At 43.7% G+C, this 21,664-nt stretch overlaps 1 protein-coding gene across 1 annotated transcript; it reads left to right on the top strand.

The window, feature by feature from the left end:
• Window positions 1-905: 905 nt before the first annotated feature.
• On the top strand, window positions 906-2,977 carry LOC119304699. Its single transcript, XM_037581613.1, has 4 exons — window positions 906-937; window positions 1,078-1,219; window positions 2,356-2,480; window positions 2,567-2,977. Exons 1-4 carry the CDS (start codon window positions 921-923, stop codon window positions 2,703-2,705), a joined length of 423 nt encoding a protein of 140 aa, XP_037437510.1. The 5' UTR covers window positions 906-920; the 3' UTR covers window positions 2,706-2,977.
• Window positions 2,978-21,664: the final 18,687 nt, after the last annotated feature.

The raw sequence follows: 21,664 nt of genomic DNA, 5'->3' as shown, positions 1-21,664 counted from the left end.
CTGAGGGGGCCGTGGCCCCCCCAGCCCAAAGGAGATTCATTTTTTATCTGCTACTACTGGCCCCTGCAGTCTGCATGCATACGCTCATCTTCATGCATGCACAGCTCGGTTGCTCCTACTCAGACACTGGGCTGCTCCGTCTCATCTGGCACTGACGCCACACTAGCTCGACGCCGACTCTTGACGAGCTCCACCTCTAGGCCGCGCGCACAGCCGGCAACAGCGAGGAACAAGGACGCTCTCCAGTTGTGTCTTCGCCACTAATCTGTTGCCGCCATGTTCTTTCCTGCATCTGCATGAACGGCCGGCCGGTCGGCCACTCCTTATCCAGTAATTTTGCTTCCCTGTATGAGTTTGATTAGTACTCTTATTGACTTGATCTCATTAAGGATTTGTCCTGCCGTTGGCAGCACATATTTGTTCACCTAGTTACTCGAATTGGGGCTAAAAAAGAGACCGTAAAGCTGATCTATAGTACCCCCATGGCGTGGTCTCGTTGAGGTTTGAAAACTTAGCCGTATATGTATACAAAGATGTATGTTTTGATTGATTTTTGAAGTATATATGTATGTACTTTGCAACCAATATAGGTAATATGAATATAATTTTGTCTGAAGGCGACGACTTCTAGTTCATTGCAGTGGTTAAAATTTTTTTGGCCCCCCCATACATTCTTGCCAAGCTCCGCCACTGCGTGCAGAGATGGATTTTCGGAAAAAAGGAACCTACCGAAATCTCCACAGTTGGGCCGAAAAAGTCCAAGATCAAGAGCTGCACTGGGCCGGGCCTGCTCGCAAGATTATAAGTTGGCGCACCGCACCGCACCTCCCGGACAGCGCTAAAAACCGCTCTCCCCACCCAATTTCCCCTTCTTCTCGGTGGAGGCGAACGACGAATCCTAACCGCGCGAGGAATAAGGAATGCCCAGACCCGCAAGGTACGCTCACCAAATCCCACCGAAATTTCCAGTCTGCAATCCAATCGATGGTTTGTGTGTGGGGTGGGGGTGGGGGTAGCGGCCGGCGGTGGTGATTCGTGACGGACTTTTTATCCTAATGCATAACCAATTGTTCGCAGGACGGCGACGATGGCGGCGGTTCGGTGCGCGGCGAGGAGCCTCGGTGGCTCATTGCTCCAGCGAACGCAGGCGGCGGTCGCGGAGGAGGGACGCCGGCTCGTGCCAAGCAGGTTCATGCGCTCCCGCCAGCTCTCCACCAAGGTATCTGAACCAAAATTTGCATATTTTTTCACATGATCTATCTCACGTCATCCACGATGTAGCCAGCCATAATCGAATTCTTTGCAATCGAAACAGCAGCATGCGTGTGTCTCTTGTATTGGTTACTACTAGAAACAAGAGCAAAGTTACTTACTTAGCGTCATCATGTATACCAGTACTTGTTTTAACCTGACCTGAACCTATACATCCTGACCTAGTGCTGCTTGTAGCAACAGGAGGTACTGCATGCTAATCATATCATTAGGCAACCTTATCGGTTGATCTGATCATGAATTTTTATGCATAAGATCGATTGATGTTGTGTTGCTGATGTTTTGATATCTTGAACCATCTCCTCTTCTTCTTGCTTCACTTACTAGTTAGTACTCCCTCTGTAAAGAAATACAGAGTATTAGATCGTTTAGATCACTATATTAGTGATATAAACGGTCTTATATTTCCGTACTAGTCAATAGTTTGTTTCCAAAGCACACACGCACACACTGCCAATTGATCCACTAGCCCAACATGATTTATGTTTCTCACGACATCAAGGATCGATGTAGCCTGTGATAATTGAATTATGTGCAATTGAAACAGCAACACACATGTGTCTCTTGTATTACCTACCATAAAAAATGAGCAAAATTACTTGCTTATCATGGTCATACTAGTCTAACCTGACGCCTGACGAACTAGCAACAGGACTACATTGGAATCATATCACTAAGCAACCTTATTTTCCTGGTTGATCGGAGCATGACTTTTTACTCACCCCTTTAGCAAATACTCCGTTATTACTTGTCGCTCAAATGGATGTATCTAACATTTAAATACATCTAGATACATTCATTTGAGCGACAAGTAGTTTCGGACGGAGGTAGTAATTAATTGCATCACATAAAGATGGATGTTGCTGTGGTTTCGCATCTTCTTCTGCTTCATGCACATCCTAGCTAGTATGATTCTGTGACATCATTTGTCCAAATCGGGCAAGTGTGATTCTGTGACTAGTAGCTACACGTGCACCATGCTTTCTTAACTGACAGACAAGACATTATCCTTCTTAATTATTTACCAGCCACAGTCAGCGCTTGTACTTAATGATTGATGATGCAAAGTGTGTATAAATCCAGCATGCTGGCAAGATCCCGAAGGAACTGGAGCCGTCTGAAGTGGACGCTCAGTATAAGCTGGCGAGGGCGAAGCTGGGTGCAACGTTAGATAAGTTGGAGAAGGAACAGGCAGATAAGACTATGTTGTACGTAGAGGATCAAACTTGATATATGTTGTACGACAGGAGTTGGTACATATATTCTCATTTGACCTACCTCGTTCTACCTGCAGGCGCTTGAAATCCATCGGACGTGCGGTTGACGGCGTGATCAATGGAGTTGTCAAGTTGGCAGCTTTCTGTATGGTTACTGCTGTTGCTTTTGGTGGCGAAGGGGTAGAAGCACAGGCTGTTACCAAGGGAAGCCAGTGAAGACAAGATGGAACAATGAGAACCAAAGATGGCCCAGCTTGTTTTAAGTTCAATTATGACCTCTGCAGTTTGGCTATCATGTTATTATATCTCTTATCTGTCTATCTAGTGAGTACTGTAGATTGATCCGAACATACTTGCGTAACTGGTATGGTCACTGGCATGCATGGTTGGTGTTATTGGCTTCTGTCTTGAAGTGATTGTAATCAACTTAGAAGTGTTCACTTTCTGAAACTAATTGTGTGACGTCTTGTACAGATACTTTCACTTCATGACTGCCCCGTTTTTTTTTCTCCTGTCGTCAAACTGTGTGTTTGTCTTGACCTAGTCATCTCCAAGTGCCTTTTATCTATGAAGCACCGATACGGCGACACCGATACGGCGATACGGGATACGGCAATTTCTAGAAACATCAATACGGCGATACGGCAAGTATATATAAATAATTAATAAAATGACATGTAATAAAGGCAAAACATAATACAATGTGTGAGATGAGATCAAAATACTAGCCCATTGGTTGCAGCCAAGCGCATAGGATACAGGACACGACAAGCAGCCAAGCACGGACGCGACGCAATCATACCTTGTTGTTGCTGGCGACATGCGGCGGCGATAAAGAAGACTCAAGTCACTCCATGCGGCGGCAAGGCGAGCCGGCAGGGTGGAGAGGCGATTCAAGGCGGCGGCGGCAACGAGCTACTGCAGGCGGCGGCGGCGGCCGCGCACTGCCTGCTGTCGCCAGATCCAATCCTTCGTGGTCGAACGGAGAGGAGAGAGCTGATGTTAGGTTAGGCTTGTGGGCTTCTATTGGGCTCAAGGCTGCCGGCGACGTGCTTGCCGTATCCCGGCCGTGTCCACAGCGTGTCGCCACCGTATCGTGTTTATTTTCTTTTCTTTTTAAATCAAAAATCGGGATACTTCAGCGATACCTGTATCGGAGCCGTATCAGGCGTATCGAAGTATCGGCCACATACAGTACGCCGATACAGCTAATCTTGACGTATCGGTGCTTCGTAGCCTTTTATGCACATGAGGTTATTCATTTAGCACTCACTTACAAAACTGTTCAAAAACAAATGGAGCAACCTTTCCCTTTAAATGAATAAATAAATAGAGACGCCTAACAAAGAAATGAAATTTGAGACCACCAGCGTCTCTGCAGGTTTGCTCCAGATTTTTGTGATTTGTTCTAGATTTTTGTTATCTGTATTTTTTTGGGGGAAATTTGAGGATTTGCCACGCCTTTAATTACACTTTGAGGATTTGCCCCCGTTTACCCTATAAAAGGATTTGCCATGCATTTGCTGTAATCTTGAGGATTTGCCCTTGACAAGACGGGCCACGGCAAAATGACCAACAAACCCTTGTGTTGATCTATGTGAGAGGCAGCCAAAACCCCGATCGTTCTGTCCCAGATATCACACTCGTCTGGTACGATTTAGGCGGCAGCGGCGAAGGTGACCTCGATCTCCACGACGACAGCGGCGGCGCCGGCGGTTGCAACCTGGTAAGATGTGGCACTATATGCCCTTCCTTCGACCATCACCTGCTCCCCCAAGGTCGTTGTTCCTCTAGTGCGACATGTCAATGCGTCCATCTTTTGCCTTAGTATGAGTCTGAACCAACTCCTAGATTTATTCCCAAAACATAGTTAATCAACAAACTCGAAAAAAAAGCATCTCTAGATTTTCTGCAAAATCAGAGTCCTGCCATTATCTCCCACTTGATTGTTAACTAGTAAATGCACACGTACGTGTAATCTTAGGATTTGTTTTTGTTTCTTCTAGTTAGAAGTCATATATTTATCATCATGTTGAGGGTCTAATGATGTAACGAAGTCCCACTAACCGAAATTCATGCAAACATAATGTAGTATACTACTTGACCTACAATTCTCAGTGTAAATTTACAAATACAATATACGTCGTCTACTATAGTAAACCTTGATAAGCTTAAACTACTGATCTTTATACAAGACATAAGAAACATCTGACACTAAGTAATGAATTCACATGAATTTAAAACATCAAGCAAGAAAATTACCCATTATTGTTAGATTAACTCTACCTTTTTATTAATCCACAACTGATTCCTCTTAAACCTAAAAAATCATCAAAATCTTCAGTGTCTGCATCCCCTATTCCTATTTGCCGCTGCGGTCAAGCTGTGATGTTTGCGTCCTCTTCATGGGCCAATGTTGCCAAAAACCTCCCATGTTTTCGTTTACCGAGTTGTGGTGTTTGCAGACCAAAATTATGGCAGCAGCTGCGCTTGCATTATGGGTGCAACAACAATGGCAGCGTGAGGACAAACCTGAATCTTCTTTAGAAAACTAGCACCAAAAGGCATTGTCTATCTCACACCACCAGCGTCAACTCCATCTCTTCATACAAATGGGTTAAAAATTATACAGAATCCTATGTGGTTAATTGTACAGGCAAGTAACCAGATGGGGGGGGGGCACATACCTCATCCTTAAGCTGTGAGAGGGCAAAAGTTCTAACTGATCCACTACCCGGCTGCTATCAAAAGTTCCAATTAAGTGCTGAAAGTTCTTGTTTTATGGAGCATCATCTATATGAGAATGTAGTGACCCGGCCTGAAATCGGCCAAGTCTCCGTGTATCGGTACCATCCCAAGATCATGCCGGCACACACAGTGCATTGATGAAAATTTCAAAGTTCAATCACACCTGATTTATTACATGATTCTCATATAGTCTTTATTACAATAGAATAAATTCGGTCGAAGGCCGACTCATGAGGAAAAATTAAATGCTGCGGAAACGTAGACGATAAGCGAGTCCATCCGACTCCGTAGGGCAATCACCGGGCGTGGATCGTAGCCTCACTCCTGATCGGAAAACTCCTCTGCAACATGAGACGTTGTAGCCGTGTAGGTCAGCATTTTGAATATGCCGGCAAGTCATAGAGAAAGACAATAATAACAACGCTAATACTATATACAATTTGGCTGTGGGGCTCTAAGGTTAAGTTTTTGCGAAAAAGCCAATTTTCCCTACAACAAAAGGACTTGTTTGCAGTTACAACAAAATGTTGGTTGTTAATGAGATGGTTCCGCCAACCAGTGTCTCATACCCGAAATCATCATAACCCATCAATTTATTATGTTTGGTGTTGAGATTTCAGAAATACTCCAATTCCAGAGGCTCAGTTGTCTGTAACCGGTGACATGGCTAATCGATTAGATTTCACTCTGCAGAGTCTTGTGCACTTTACCCGCAAGAATCGTTCCCTCCTTTATGTTCTCGCACTGCCTGCTGTTTGAAGACGGGACGAACGAAACAAGGTCTTTCGTAGAGATCCTCTGGGCCACTGCCGGTGCCCATCCATGTCCTACCGCTCTTCTACATCTGTTGGCACCGTCCGTCCAGATTCACGCCTAGGGTCGACCAAGCCAGAGCCCATAATGGCTTGCAACTCCACATGTAACACTACAAAAAAAATACACTTCCGTGATGATACGTGTTTGTCATAGTAGGTCACGTTTTCTGTCATGCATGTACATCCATGACGATTTTATGACAGAATCAAGATAGTCATACCTGTGCTGTCGTAGAAGTGTTCCATGACATTACCAAAATTATCATCACGGAAGTGTCCACTTCCATGACGATAAATCGCGCGTCACAGAAGTGCTTTTGTCAAGGGTGACCGACACGTGGCATCCATTGTAACGGGTTGCTGTTAAGCTATCGGTTCCGGTTTTGGATCCGATAACCCGTTAACAACCCGGACCAATGGGAAATTTCCATGTGTAAAATTCTAATTGGCCGGAGGAAACATGTGTCAGCTCGTTAGTGGGTCAGATAGGCGCCTATGATATGTCGACACGTGCGACGGCCCACCACTGGCCCATTTAGCTTACAAAGGCCGGCCGGTTTGACTTGGTCAAAAGTTAGCGGGCTGGCCCATGAAAAGCCTGTTAACGGTCTCTTCGTAAATAGCCCATTTTACGGCCCGGTAACTCACGGCTTGTTAGGGCCTACCCGAAATCGGCCCAATAACGTCATGTGGACCGTCGAATATAACACTAGCTCGTTTCACTTTCGACCCATGTATGGCCCACAACGTCTTTCGGCCCATATGAGGCCTTCGTATCTTTAGGCCCTTTAGAGGCCCACGGTGACTCTATCCCATAATGAACAGTAAATTTCTTTGTACCCGTTAACGGCCCATGATTCACATGGGCCATTTCCAGCCCGTGTTAGCTTTCGGCCTACTGATGGCCCATACGTTCTTGGGCTCCTTTCCGGCCCTCGATTAATTCCAGCCCATTACTGGCATGTTTCCCTAATGGGCCAAATTCGGCCCATGGCAAGAGTCGACCCATTTCTGGCCCATTAACCCATTGCGCCGTTTCTAGCCCGTCCTATATTCTGGCCCATTAATGACCCGTTATGCCTGTGACAGAATTAAGCCTTTGTTGTCCTTCGGCCTGCTAACGGCCCGTTACCGTGCTGGGCCGATACCAATTACGCCCGTTTACGGCCCATGTAGACCCATTTATCCGACGGCCCGAGGCCCACCGATTCTACCACCCTGTTGGAGGCCCAATTATCGGCGGTGCGTAGGAGGCCCATGGATTCTATGGCCCGTACCAGGGTCAAGGTTACCACGGTCCGTATATGGCCCATGGTTGTTGCGGCCACTAGAAAAACCAGGGAAAAAGAAGACTAGGAAATAAATAAGCCCAAAACTAATGCTAGGCTATTAAGGCGGTTGCACAGATTACATCCAGTGGGCATCAAAGATCGCCACCAGTGCAAATATAGGAAACACCCTACACTATACAAAAATGGCTTGTTGTTTTCTTCAGCCGATGGCTGCACGTTAAGAACAAATTTTGTATCTCAACAAAACAAATTACAACTATAAAATAAAAGGAAGGTTGACATAAAAGTTAACATCCTGGCAGATAAATGCACCACCAGAAGTTTAGAATCTTAGTTCATTTGACCTGACTGTTACGTTTTCATGCTGTATTGTCCGATGGAGCACCATAACCTTCACCTTCATTTCTCCTAGGCTCATGAACAACATAGCAAATGTCTGATAGTCTGGTTTCAAAACCATGCATATCTTGACAACATCGAACAATGTCCGTCCTTGTTTCACAAAGGGTCTCTGTTAGGGAATTGACTTGTGTCTGGAGCGCAGATATAACATTATTTTGAGCTTGCATATCTTTATCATGAGGCAGTTTGGACGAGATTGCCTTAACAACCAACCCAGTATTACGCAGGAACGTGCTTTTGGCACTGTTAGCGGACAGGTACTGACCCACTGCAGCAAGAGCTGACATTGCGGTTATAGTTGCCTCGCCACCTTTGATACATCTCCAACGTATCTATAATTTTTGATCATTCCATGCTATTATATTATCTATTTTGGATGTTAATGGGCTTATTTATACGTTTTTATATTATTTTTGGGACTAACCTACTAACCCAAGGCCCAGTGCAAATTGCTGTTTTTTTGCCTATTTCAGTGTTTCGCAGAAAAGGAATATCAAACGGAATCCAAACGGAATAAAACCTTTGGGAGAGTTATTTTTGGAACAAACGTGATCTAGGGAACTTGGAGTGGACGTCAAGCAACCAACGAGGAGGCCACAAGGTAGGGGGCGCGCCTACCCCCCTGGGCGCGCCCTCCCCCCTCGTGGGCCCCTCGTGGCTCCACCGACCTACTTCTTCCTCCTATATATATTCATATACCCCGAAAACATCCAGGAGCACCATGAAACCCTATTTCCACCACATCAACCTTATGCACCCAAGAGATCCCATCTTGGGACCTTTTCCGGAGCTCCACCGGAGGGGGAATCAATCACGGAGGGGCTCTACATCAACTCCATGGCCCCTCCGATGATGTGTGAGTAGTTTACCTCAGACCTTTGGGTCCATAGTTATTAGCTAGATGGCTTCTTCTCTCTCTTTGGATCTCAATACAATGTTCTCCTTGATCTTCTTGGAGATCTATTTGATGTAACTCTTTTTGCGATGTGTTTATCAAGATCCGATGAATTGTGGGTTTATGATCCAATTTATCTATGAACAATATTTGATTCTTCTCTGAAATCTTTTATGTAGGATTGGTTATCTTTGCAAGTCTCTTCGAATTATCTGTTTGGTTTGGCCTACTAGATTGATATTTCTTGCAATGGGAGAAGTGCTTAGCTTTGGGTTCAATCTTGCGGTGTCCTTTCCCAGTGACAGCAAGGGCAGCAAGGCACGTATTGTATTGTTGCCATCGAGGATAAAAAGATGGGGTTTATATCATATTGCTTGAGTTTATCCCTCTACATCATGTCATCTTGCCTAATGCATTACTCTGTTCTTATGAACTTAATACTCTAGATGCATGCTGGATAGCGGTCGATGTGTGGAGTAATAGTAGTAGATGCAGAATCGTTTCGGTCTACTTGTCGCGGACATGATGCCTATATACATGATCATGCCTAGATATTCTCATAATTATGCACTTTTCTATAAATTGTTCGACAGTAATTTGTTCACCCACCGTAATACTTATGCTATCTTGAGAGAAGCCACTAGTGAAACCTATGGCCCCCGGGTCTATTCTCCATTATATTAATCTCCCGTCAACAAGCTATTTCTATTACCATTTATTTTGCAATCTTTACTTTCAATCTATATCATAAAAATACCAAAAATATTTATCTTATTGTTATTATCTCTATGAGATCTCACTCTCGTAAGTGACCGTGAAGGGATTGACAACCCCTTTATCGCGTTGGTTGCGAGGTTCTTATTGCTCTGTGTAGGTACGAGGGACTTGCGTGTAGTCTCCTACTGGATTGATACCTTGGTTCTCAAAAACTGAGGGAAATACTTATGCTACTTTGCTTCATCACCCTTTCCTCTTCAAGGGAAAACCAACGCAGTGCTCAAGAGGTAGCAAGAAGGATTTCTGGCACCGTTGCCGGGGAGATCTATGCACAAGTCAAGACATACCAAGTACCCATCACAAACTCTTATCCGTCGCATTACATTATTTGCCATTTTCCTCTCGTTTTCCTCTCCCCCACTTCACCCTTGCCGTTTTATTCGCCCTCCTTTTCCGTTCCCCTTCTATTTTCTAGTTCATCTCTTTTTCGCTTGCTTCTTGTGTGCTTGTGTGTTGGTTTATTTGTCACGATGGCTCAAGATAATACTAAATTGTGTGACTTTTCTAATACCAACAATAATAATTTTATTAGCACTCCGATTTCTCCTCTTACCAATGCTGAATCTTGTGAAATTAATGCCGCTTTGCTGAATCTTGTCATGAAAGATCTGTTTTCCGGCCTTCCTAGTGAAGATGCCGCTACCCATCTAAACAACTTTGTTGATTTGTGTGATATGCAAAAGAAGAAAGATGTGGATAATGATATTGTTAAATTGAAGCTATTCCCGTTTTCACTTAGAGATCGTGCTAAAACATGGTTTTCTTCTTTGCCTAAAAACAGTATCGATTCATGGAATAAGTGCAAAGATGGTTTTATCTCTAAGTATTTTCCTCCCGCTAAGATCATCTCTCTTAGAAACAATATTATGAATTTTAAGCAACTTGATCATGAACATGTTGCACAAGCATGGGATAGGATGAAATTAATGATACATAATTGCCCCACACATGGTTTGAATCTTTGGATCATTATACAATTTTTTTATGCCGGATTGAATTTTGCTTCTAGAAATATTTTAGATTCGGCCGCGGGAGGCACTTTAATGGAAATCACTTTAGGAGAAGCTACTAAACTCCTAGATAATGTTATGGTTAATTATTCTCAATGGCACACTGAAAGATCCACTAGTAAAAAGGTGCATGCTATAGAAGAAATTAATGTTTTGAGTGGAAAGATGGATGAACTTATGAAATTGTTTGCTAATAAGAGTGTTTCTTCTGATCCTAATGATATGCCTTTGTCTACTTTAATTGAGAATAATAATGAATCTATGGATGTGAATTTTGTTGGTAGGAACAATTTTGGTAATAATACATATAGAGGTAATTTTAATCCTAGTCCATTTCCTAGTAATTCCTCTAATAATTATGGTAATTCCTACAACAATTCTTATGGAGATTATAATAAGATGCCCTCTGATTTTGAATCTAATATTAAAGAATTTATTAGTTCGCAAAAGAGTTTCAATATCTTGATTGAACAAAAATTGTCTAAGATTGATGAGTTGGCTAGGAACGTGGAGAGAATTTCTCTTGATGTTGATTCTTTGAAGCTTAGATCTATTCCACCTAAGCATGATATCAATGAGTCTCTCAAAGCTATGACAATTTCCATTGATGAGTGCAAGGAAAGAACCTCTAGGATGCGTGCTAAAAAAGATTGCTTTATGAAAGCGTGTTCTTCTAGTTTTGATGATAATAAGGATGAAGATCTAAAAGTGATTGATGTGTCCCCTATTAAATCTTTGTTTTGCAATATGAATCTTGATAATGATGGGACTGGAAATGAGTCAAATTTAGTTAAAAGACGCCCCAATGATTCGGAGTTTTTAGATCTTGATGCAAAAATTGGTCAAAGTGGGATTGATGGGGTTAAAACTTTCATAGCAATGAACCCACTATTTTGGATTTCAAGGAATTTAATTGTAATAATTGTTCTTTAATAGATTGTATTTACTTGTTGCAATCCGTGCTAAATTCTCCGCATGCTTATAGTCAAAATAAAGCTTTTACTAAGCATATCGTTGATGCTTTAATGCAATCTTATGAAGAAAAGCTTGAATTGGAAGTTTCTATACCTAGGGGACTTCATGATGAGTGGGAACCTAATATTAAAATTAATATTAAAGATCATGAATGCTATGATTTATGTGATTGGGTGCTAGCGTTTCCACGATTCCAAAAACTTTGTGTGATGTGTTTGGTTTTCGTGAATTTGATGATTGTTCTTTAAATTTGCACCTCGCGGATTCCACTATTAAGAAACCTATGGGAAGGATTAATGATGTTCTTATTGTTTCAAATAGGAATTATGTGCCCAAATATTTCATTGTTCTTGATATTCATTGCAATCCTACATGTCCTATTATTCTTGGTAGGCCTTTCCTTAGAACGATTGGTGCAATTACTGATATGAAGGATGGGAATATTAGATTCCAATTTCCGTTCAGGAAAGGCATGGAACACTTTACTAGAGAGAAAATTAAATTACCTTATGAATCTATTATGATAGACACTTATGGGTCGCATACCAAAGATGATAATACCTAGATCTATTCTCGCTTTTATGCCTAGCTAGGGGCGTTAAACGATAGCGCTTGTTGGGAGGCAACCCAATTTTATTTTTGTTCCTTGCTTTTTGGTTATGTTTAGTAATAAATAATTCATATAGCCTCTGTTTAGATGTGGTTTTATTCTTTTAATTAGTGGTTGTGCCAAGTAGAACCTTTGGGAATACTTGGGGAAAGTCTTTGCGATCTTGCTGTAAAAAACAGAAACTTTAGCGCTCACGAGATTTGCTGCCATTTTTTACTGGAGAGTGAGATTAAGTTGATTATTTTTGAAGATGATTAATAGATAAATTCCTAACTTCCAGAATTTTTTTTTAGAATTCTTGGGGTTACAGTAGTATTTGAAACCTACAGATTACTACAGACTGTTCTGTTTTTTGACAGATTCTGTTTTTCGTGTGTTGTTTGTTTATTTTGATGAATCTATGGCTAGTATCGGAGGTTATGAACCATAGAGAAGTTGGAATACAGTAGGTTTAACACCAATATAAATAAAGAATGAGTTCATTACAGTACCTTAAGTGGTGGTTTACTTTCTTTTACTAACGGAGCTCATGAGATTTTCTGTTTAAGTTTTGTGTTGTGAAGTTTTCAAGTTTTGGGTAAAGATTTGATGGATTATGGAACAAGGAGTGGCAAGATCCTAAGCTTGGGGATGCCCATGGAACCCCAAGGTAAAATTCAAGGACAACCAAAATCCTAAGCTTGGGGATGCCACGGAAGGCATCCCCTCTTTCGTCTTCTTCTATCGGTAACTTTACTTAAGACCATATTTTTATTCACCACATGATATGTGTTTTGCTTGGAGCGTCTTGTATGATTTGAGTCTTTGCTTTTTAGTTTAACACAATCATACTTTCTGTACACACCTTTTGGGAGACACGCACATGAATTGAAATTTATTAGAATACTTTATGAGCTTCACTTATATCTTTTGAGCTAGATAATTTTGCTCTAGTGCTTCACTTATATCTTTTAGAGCACGGTGGTGGTTTTATTTTATAGAAATTATTGATCTCTCATGCTTCACTTATATTATTTTGAGAGTCCTTTAGAACAGCTTGGTAATTTGCTTTGGTTATGAAGCTAGTCCTAATATGATAGGCATCCAAGATGGGTATAATAAAAACTATCATAGAAAGTGCATTGAATACTATGAGAAGTTTGATACTTGATAATTGTTTTGAGATATAAAGGTGGTGATATTAGAGTGTGCTAGTTGAGTAATTGTGAATTTGAGAAATACTTGTGTTGAAGTTTGCAAGTCACGTAGCATGCACTATGGTAACCGTTGTGTAACAAATTTGAGACATGAGGTGTTCTTAGATTGTCTTCCTTATGAGTGGCGGTCGGGGACGAGCGATGGCCTTTTCCTACCAATATATCCCCCTAGGAGCATGCACGTAGTGCTTGGTTTTTGATGACTTGTAGATTTTTGCAATAAGTATGTGAGTTCTTTATGACTAATGTTGAGTCCATGGATTATACGCACTCTCACCCTTCCATCATTAATAGCCTCTTCGGTACCGTGCATTGCCCTTTCTCACCTTGAGAGTTGGTGCAAACTTCGCCGGTGCATCCAAATCCCGTGATATGATACGCTCTATCACACATAAACCTCCTTATATCTTCCTCAAAACAGCTTACCTACCTATTATGGCATTTCCATAGCCATTCCGAGATATATTGCCATGCAACTTTACATCGTTTCATTTATGACACGCTTCATCATTGTCATATTGCTTTGCATGATCATGTAGTTGACATCGTATTTGTGGAAAAGCCACCATGCATAAATTTTCATACATGTCACTCTTGATTCATTGCCCTTCCCGGTACACTGCCGGAGGCATTCATATAGAGTCATATTTTGTTCTAGTATCGATTTGTAATCATTGAGTTGTAAATAGATAGAAGTGTGATGATCATCATTAATTGAGCATTGTCCCAAATAAAAAAAGAGGAAGGCCAAAAAAAGGGAAGGCCCAAAAAAAGAAAAAAAGAAAAAGGGACAATGCTACTATCCTTTTTTCCACACTTGTGCTTCAAAGTAGCACCATGATCTTTATGATAGAGAGTCTCTTGTTTTGTCACTTTCATATACTAGTGGGAATTTTTCATTATAGAACTTGGCTTGTATATTCGAACAATGGGCTTCCTCAAATGCCCTAGGTCTTCGTGAGCAAGCAAGTTGGATGCACACCCACTTAGTTTCTCTTGTTGAGCTTTCATACATTTATAGCTCTAGTGCATCTGTTGCATGGCAATCCCTATTCATTGCATTGCCATCAATTTATGGGCATCTCCCTAGCCCGTTGATTAGCCTCGTCGATGTGAGACTTTCTCCTTTTTTGTCTTCTCCACATAACCCCCTATCATTATTCTATTCCACCCATAGTGCTATATCCATGGGTCACGCTCATGTATTGCGTGAAAGTTGAAAAAAGTTTGAGATTACTAAAGTATGAAACAATTGCTTGGCTTGTCATCGGGGTTGTGCAAGATGAGAGCATTCTTGTGTGACGAAAATGGAGCATGACCAGACTATATGATTTTGTAGGGATGAACTTTCTTTTGCCATGTTATTTTGAGAAGACATGATTGCTTAGTTAGTATGCTTGAAGTATTATTATTTTTATGTCAATATTAAACTTTTGTCTTGAATCTTTCGGATCTGAATATTCAAGGCACAATAAATAAAATTACATTGAGAATTATGCTAGGTACCATTCCACATCAAAAAATTTGTTTTTATCATTTACCTACTCGAGGACGAGCAGGAATTAAGCTTGGGGATGCTTGATACGTCTCCAACGTATCTATAATTTTTGGTTGTTCCATGCTATTATGTTATCAATTTTGGATGTTAATGGGCTTATTTATACACTTTTATATTATTTTGGGACTAACCTACTAACCCAAGGCCCAGTGCAAATTGCTGTTTTTTTGCCTATTTCAGTGTTCGTAGAAAAGGAATATCAAATGGAATAAAACCTTCAGGAGAGTTATTTTTGGAATAAACGTGATCCAGGGAACTTGGAGTGGACGTCAAGCAACCAACAAGGAGGCCACGAGGCAGGGGGGCGCGCCTACCCCCTGGGCGTGCCCTCCCCCCTCGTGGCTCCACCGACCTACTTCTTCCTCCTATATATATATATATATATATATATATATATATATATATATATATATATATATATATATATATATTCATATACCCCGAAAACATCCAGGAGCACCACGAAACCCTATTTCCACCGCCGCAACCTTCTGTACCCAAGAGATCCCATCTTGGGGACTTTCCGGAGCTCCGCTGGAGGGGGAATCGATCACGGAGGGGCTCTACATCAACTCTGTGGCCCCTCCGATCATGTGTGAGTAGTTTACCTCAGACCTCCGGGTCCATAGTTATTAGCTAGATGGCTTCTTCTCTCTCTTTGGATCTCAATACAATGTTCTCCTTGATCTTCTTGGAGATCTATTTGATGTAACTCGTTTTGCGGTGTGTTTGTCGAGATCCGATGAATTGTGGGTTTATGATCAAGTTTATCTATGAACAATATTTGATTCTTCTCTAAAATCTTTTATGTATGATTAGTTATCTTTGCAAGTCTTATCAGTTTGGTTTGTCCTACTAGACTGATCTTTCTTGCAATGGGAGAAGTGCTTAGCTTTGGGTTCAATCTTGCGGTGTCCTTTCCCAATGACAGCAGGGGCAGCAAGGCATGTATTGTATTGTTGCCATCAAGGATAAAAAGATGGGGTTTATATCATATTGCTTGAGTTTATCCCTCTACATCATGTCATCTTGCCTAATGCATTACTCTATTCTTATGAACTTAATACTCTAGATGCATGCTGGATAGCAGTCGATGTGTGGAGTAATAGTAGTAGATGCAGAATCGTTTTGGTCTACTTGTCGCGGACATGATGCCTATATACATGATCATGCCTAGATATTCTCATAATTATGCCCTTTACTATCAATTTCTTGACAGTAATTTGTTCACCCATCGTAATACTTATGCTATCTTGAGAGAAGCCACTAGTGAAACCTATGCCCCCCGGGTCTATTCTCCATTATATTAATCTCCCGTCAACAAGCTATTTCTATTACCATTTATTTTGCAATCTTTAATTTCAATCTATATCATAAAAATACCAAAAATATTTATCTTATTGTTATTATCTCTATGAGATCTCACTCTCGTAAGTGATCGTGAAGGGATTGACAACCCCTTTATCGCGTTGGTTGCGAGGTTCTTATTTTTTTGTGTAGGTACGAGGGACTTGCATGTAGTCTCCTACTGGATTGATACCTTGGTTCTCAAAAACTGAGGGAAATACTTACGCTACTTTGTTGGATCACCCTTTCCTCTTCAAGGGAAAACCAACACAGCGCTCAAGAGGTAGCAACCTTCAGAAGGTGGAAGGTGGCGGTTCCGCCACTTTTTCCATAGCTTGCTGAAATGTTGAGTTTTTTACATTAGTAGTACCAGAACAGAAGATATTAAGGAGGCAGCAAAACCAAACAAAATAGCTTTGGTCTATATACATAACTTATTCTGATGAACCCATGTAAAATAATAGTTGTATTTTACTGCAAAGTACATAATAAAACCAGGTTCCAAACATATGACCATGTACCATGGCTAATGTATTGTCTATTTCTTCACATTGTATTGACAGCTAAGGATAAAGAGACAAAGTTTATAATATAGTAAGCATATTATGACATCATTCATATCACAAAACAACTAAGAACATACAAATAGGCAATTGTAACGTTGTGTGGGCAAGTCCAGCATGGAACTAGATTGCAGGTCAAGATCAAAGGAACATCACTCCTCTCTTTTAAACCTTGTAAGGAGCAATGATACGCTAAGAAAATTGTGTATAAAATTGAAAAGAGTAATAGACATTGGCTGCAAACCATGCAGTTCAAGGCACAAGTCAGAGTAAGTAGTAGTTAAAAGGCACGAGGATCAAGGACTTACAACAGTGGCTTTGACTCGTGTAGTCATGCCCTTCGTCTTGCTGGTGTGACAGTCCTTGAAGATTTCCATAGCATTTGGTTCAGGTACTTTTTGGTCCTTGCGGGTGAGGGAGTCCTGGATTAGGGGGTGTTCGGATGGCCGGACTATACCTTCAGCCGAACTCCTGGATTATGAAGATACAAGATTGAAGACTTCGTCCCGTGTCCGGGAGGGACTTTCCTTGGCGTGGAAGGCAAGCTTGGCGATACGGATATGCAGATCTCCTACCATTGTAACCGACTCTATGTAACCCTAACCCTACCCGGTGTCTATATAAGCCAGAGGGTTTTAGTTCGTAGGACAACATACACATCAACAATCATACCATAGGCTAGCTTCTAGGGTTTAGCCTCGATCTCGTGGTAGATCTACTCTTGTACTACCCATACCATCAATATTAATCAAGCAGGACGTAGGGTTTTACCTCCATCGAGAGAGCCCGAAGCTGGGTAGAACTTCGTGTCCCTTGTCTCCTGTTACCATCCGGCCTAGACGCACAGTTCGGGACCCCCTACCCGAGATCCGCCGGTTTTGACACCGACATTGGTGCTTTCATTGAGAGTTCCTCTGTGTCGTCGCCATCAGACTCGATGGCTCCTGCGATCATCGATAGTGATGCAGTCCAGGGTGAGAGCTTCCTCCCTGAACAGATCTTTGTCTTCGGCGGCTTCGCACTGCGGGCCAATTCTCTTGGCCATCTGGAGCAGATCGAAAGCTACGCCCCTGGCCGTCAGGTCAGATTTGGAAGTTTAAACTACACGGCTGACATCCGCGGGGACTTGATCTTCGACGGATTCGAGCCACTGCCGAGCGCGCCGCACTGTCACGACGAGCATGATCTAGCTCTGCCGCCGAACAGTGCCCTGGAGGCCGCACCCACATCGGCTCCGACCCTTAATTCGGAGCCAACTACGCCGATCGAGGATGGGTGGTTGGACGCCACCCCGGGGGCTACGACCCCAATGGAAATTGAGCCGAACACCAGCCCCGTACTCTGCGAGACTCGTGACTCCGAGGAGCCAGACTCCTCTCCGGGCTCCGAACCCTTCATGCCCCTGCTAATCGAATCCGATTGGGCGCCGATTATGGAGTTCACTGTCGCGGACATCTTTCAGCACTCGCCTTTGGGCGATATCCTGAAGTCATTAAAATCTCTCTCTTTATCAGGACAGCCCTGGCCGGACTATGGTCAGCGAGATTGGGATGCGGACGATGAAGAAATTCAAAGCCCACCCACCACCCACTTTGTAGCCACTGTCGACGATTTAACCGACATGCTCAACTTCGACTCCGGAGACATCGACGGTATGGACGCCGATGAAGGAGACGATGAAGAACTAGCGCCTATTGGGCCCTGGAACGCCACCTCGTCATATGACGTACACATGGTGGACGCACCAAAAGATGACGACGAGGAGCAGAAGGACGCACCGAAGGCTTGTTCCCTCGAAAAGCAGTCAAAGCGGCGACGCAAGCGCCGCCCCAAATCCCGCCTCGACAGAAATAGCGATCACACAGACCCAGCGCTGGAGCAGGGCGAACCTCTGCCAGACAACGGTAATCCGGATAATCAAACCGAACAAACAAATCCTATCAAGGATAATGGTCCGGATGACATAACGCCGGACAGACACCCGGAGCAACTGACTGCCCGTAAAAGGCTTGTTGCCACCGCGAGGAGCCTGAAAAAGCAGAAGCAAAGGCTCAAGGCCTTGCAAAACACACTCCAATTCAGATGGAGTAAATACTCAGCACTGCAGCAAGGTACAGCGACAATCGCCCCTTCAAGAGCTACCCGAAGCGGAAGCTGCTACCCGAATTCGATGAGGAGGCCTCAGAACCCCCACAACCAAATATCGAAGCAGCCACCTGGTCGGATAGACGACCCCTCTACCAATACAGAGCGGCATACAACGCCGCTCACCATACAACACGCAACCAATGCGAGGGCTCGCACCCAAAGGACGGTGTAACAAGATCCATCTATGGACCACGCAAGCGCGCCCTAGCATACAATGAAATACAACAAACATCCGAACAACGCAGTACACCCAGCTACAGGGGTGCCGCACACCCCCTATGTTTCACTGATGAGGTGTTGGACCATGAATTTCCAGAAGGATTCAAGCCCGTAAACATAGAGGCATACGACGGAACAACAGACCATGGGTCTGGATTGAGGACTACATCCTTCATATCCATATGGCTCGAGGAGATGATCTCCACGCCATCAAGTACCTACCCCTCAAGCTCAAAGGGCCAGCTCGTCACTGGCTCAAAGGACTCCTCGAAAGCTCCATCGGAAGTTGGGAAGAGCTCGAAGACGCCTTTCGGGCAAATTTTCAAGGGACTTATGTCCGACCTCCGGATGTGTACGATTTGAGTCATATAACTCAATAGCCCGGAGAGTCAGCCCGAAAGCTTTGGAACAGGTTTCTTACTAAAAAGAACCAGATTGTCGACTGCCCGGACGCTGAAGCTATAGCAGCTTTCAAGCATAGCGTACGTGATGAATGGCTCGCCAGACACCTCGGCCAAAATAAGCCGAGAACAATGGCCGCATTAACAGACCTCATGACCCGCTTTTGCGCGGGGGAGGACAGCTGGCTAGCCAGATGCAGCACCAGCGACCCAGTACATCTGAAGTTAGAGATGGAAACGAGAAATCATGGCGCAATAGCAATAACAAACGCCGGAATAAAGAAGACAACACGAAGGGCACGACAGTAAATGCCGGATTCAAAAGCTCTCGGCCAGGTCAAAAGCCGCCTAAAGGCACCAGGGATGAACTGTCCAGCCTCACCGATGACCTAGCGCCGAACAGACGGCACCTCCGCATTCAACACACGTATGGTTGGGAAGACGTCTCCGCCAACTTGATCCAGCAAGGGGGAAGAAGAGGTTGATGAAGATCCAGCAGCACGACGGCGTGGTGGTGGAAGCAACGGTGATCTCGGCAGGGCTTCGCCAAGCTTAGGGAGAGGGAGGAGTGTCACGAGAGGGAGAGGGAGGCGCCAGGGGCTAGGGTGCGGCTGCCCTCCTCCCACTATTTATAGGACCCCTATGGGGGCGCCGGCCCTAGGAGATTGAATCTCCAAGGGGGGGCGGCGGCCAAGGGGGGTGGAGTGCCCCCCAAGCCAAGTGGGGCGCCCCCACCCCTAGGGTTTCCAACCCTAGGCGCAGGGGAGGCCCATGGGGGGCGCACCAGCCCATCTGGGGCTGGTTCCCCTCCCACTTCAGCCCATGGGGCCCTCCGGGATAGGTGGCCCCACCCGGTGGACCCCCGGGACCCTTCCGGTGGTCCCAGTACAATACCGATTACCCCGAAAACCTTCCCGATGGCCGAAACATGACTTCCTATATATAAATCTACACCTCCGGACCAATCCGGAACTCCTCGTGACGTCCGGGATCTCATCCGGGACTCCGAACAACTTTCGGGTTACCGTATACTAATATCTCAACAACCCTAGCGTCACCGAACCTTAAGTGTGTAGACCCTACGGGTTCGGGAGACACGCAGACATGACCGAGACGACTCTCCGGCAATAACCAACAGCGGGATCTGGATACCCATGCTGGCTCCCACATGTTCCTCGATGATCTCATCGGATGAACCACGATGTCGATGATTCGATCAATCCCGTATGCAATTCCCTTTGTCAATCGGTACGTTACTTTCCCGAGACTCGATCATCGGTATCCCAATACCTCGTTCAATCTCGTTACCGGCAAGTCACTTTACTCGTACCGTAATGGATGATCCCGTGATCAACCACTTGGTCACATTGAGCTCATTATGATGATGCATTACCGAGTGGGCCCAGAGATACCTCTCCGTCATACGAAGTGACAAATCCCAGTCTCGATTCGTGCCAACCCAACAGACACTTTCAGAGATACCCATGGTGTACCTTTATAGTCACCCAGTTACGTTGTGACGTCTGGCACACCCAAAGAACTCCTACGGTTTCCGGGAGTTGCACAATCTCATGGTCTAAGGAAATGATACTTGACATTCGGAAAAGCTATAGCAAACGAACTACACGATCTTTGAGCTATGCTTAGGATTGGGTCTTTTCCATCACATCATTCTCCTAATGATGTGATCCCATTATCAATGACATCCAATGCCCATAGTCAGGAAACCATGACTATCTTTTAATCAATGAGCTAGTCAACTAGAGGCTCACTAGGGACGTGTTGTGGTCTATGTATTCACACATGTATTATGATTTCCGGATAACACAATTATAGCATGAACAATAGACAATTATCACGAACAAAGAAATATAATAATAACCATTTTATTATTGCCTCTAGGGCATATTTCCAACAGTCTCCCACTTGCACTAGAGTCAATAGTCTGGTTACATTGTGATGAATCGAACACCCATGCAGTTCTGGTGTTGATCATGTTTTGCTCTAGGGAGAGGTTTAGTCAATGGATCTACCACATTCAGGTCCGTATGTACTTTACAAATATCTATCTCTCCATTTTGAACACTTTCATGAATGGAGTTGAAGCGACGCTTGATATGCCTGGTCTTCCTGTGAAACCTGGGCTCCTTGGCAAGGGCAATAGCTCCAGTGTTGTCACAGAAGAGAGTCATCGGGCCCGATGCATTGGGTATGACTCC

This window comes from Triticum dicoccoides, chromosome 1A (assembly GCF_002162155.2).
Source record: "Triticum dicoccoides isolate Atlit2015 ecotype Zavitan chromosome 1A, WEW_v2.0, whole genome shotgun sequence".
NCBI lineage: Eukaryota > Viridiplantae > Streptophyta > Magnoliopsida > Poales > Poaceae > Triticum > Triticum dicoccoides.
The sequence above is the reverse complement of the archived record's forward strand: the minus strand, read 5'-3'. Positions and strand labels throughout refer to the sequence as shown.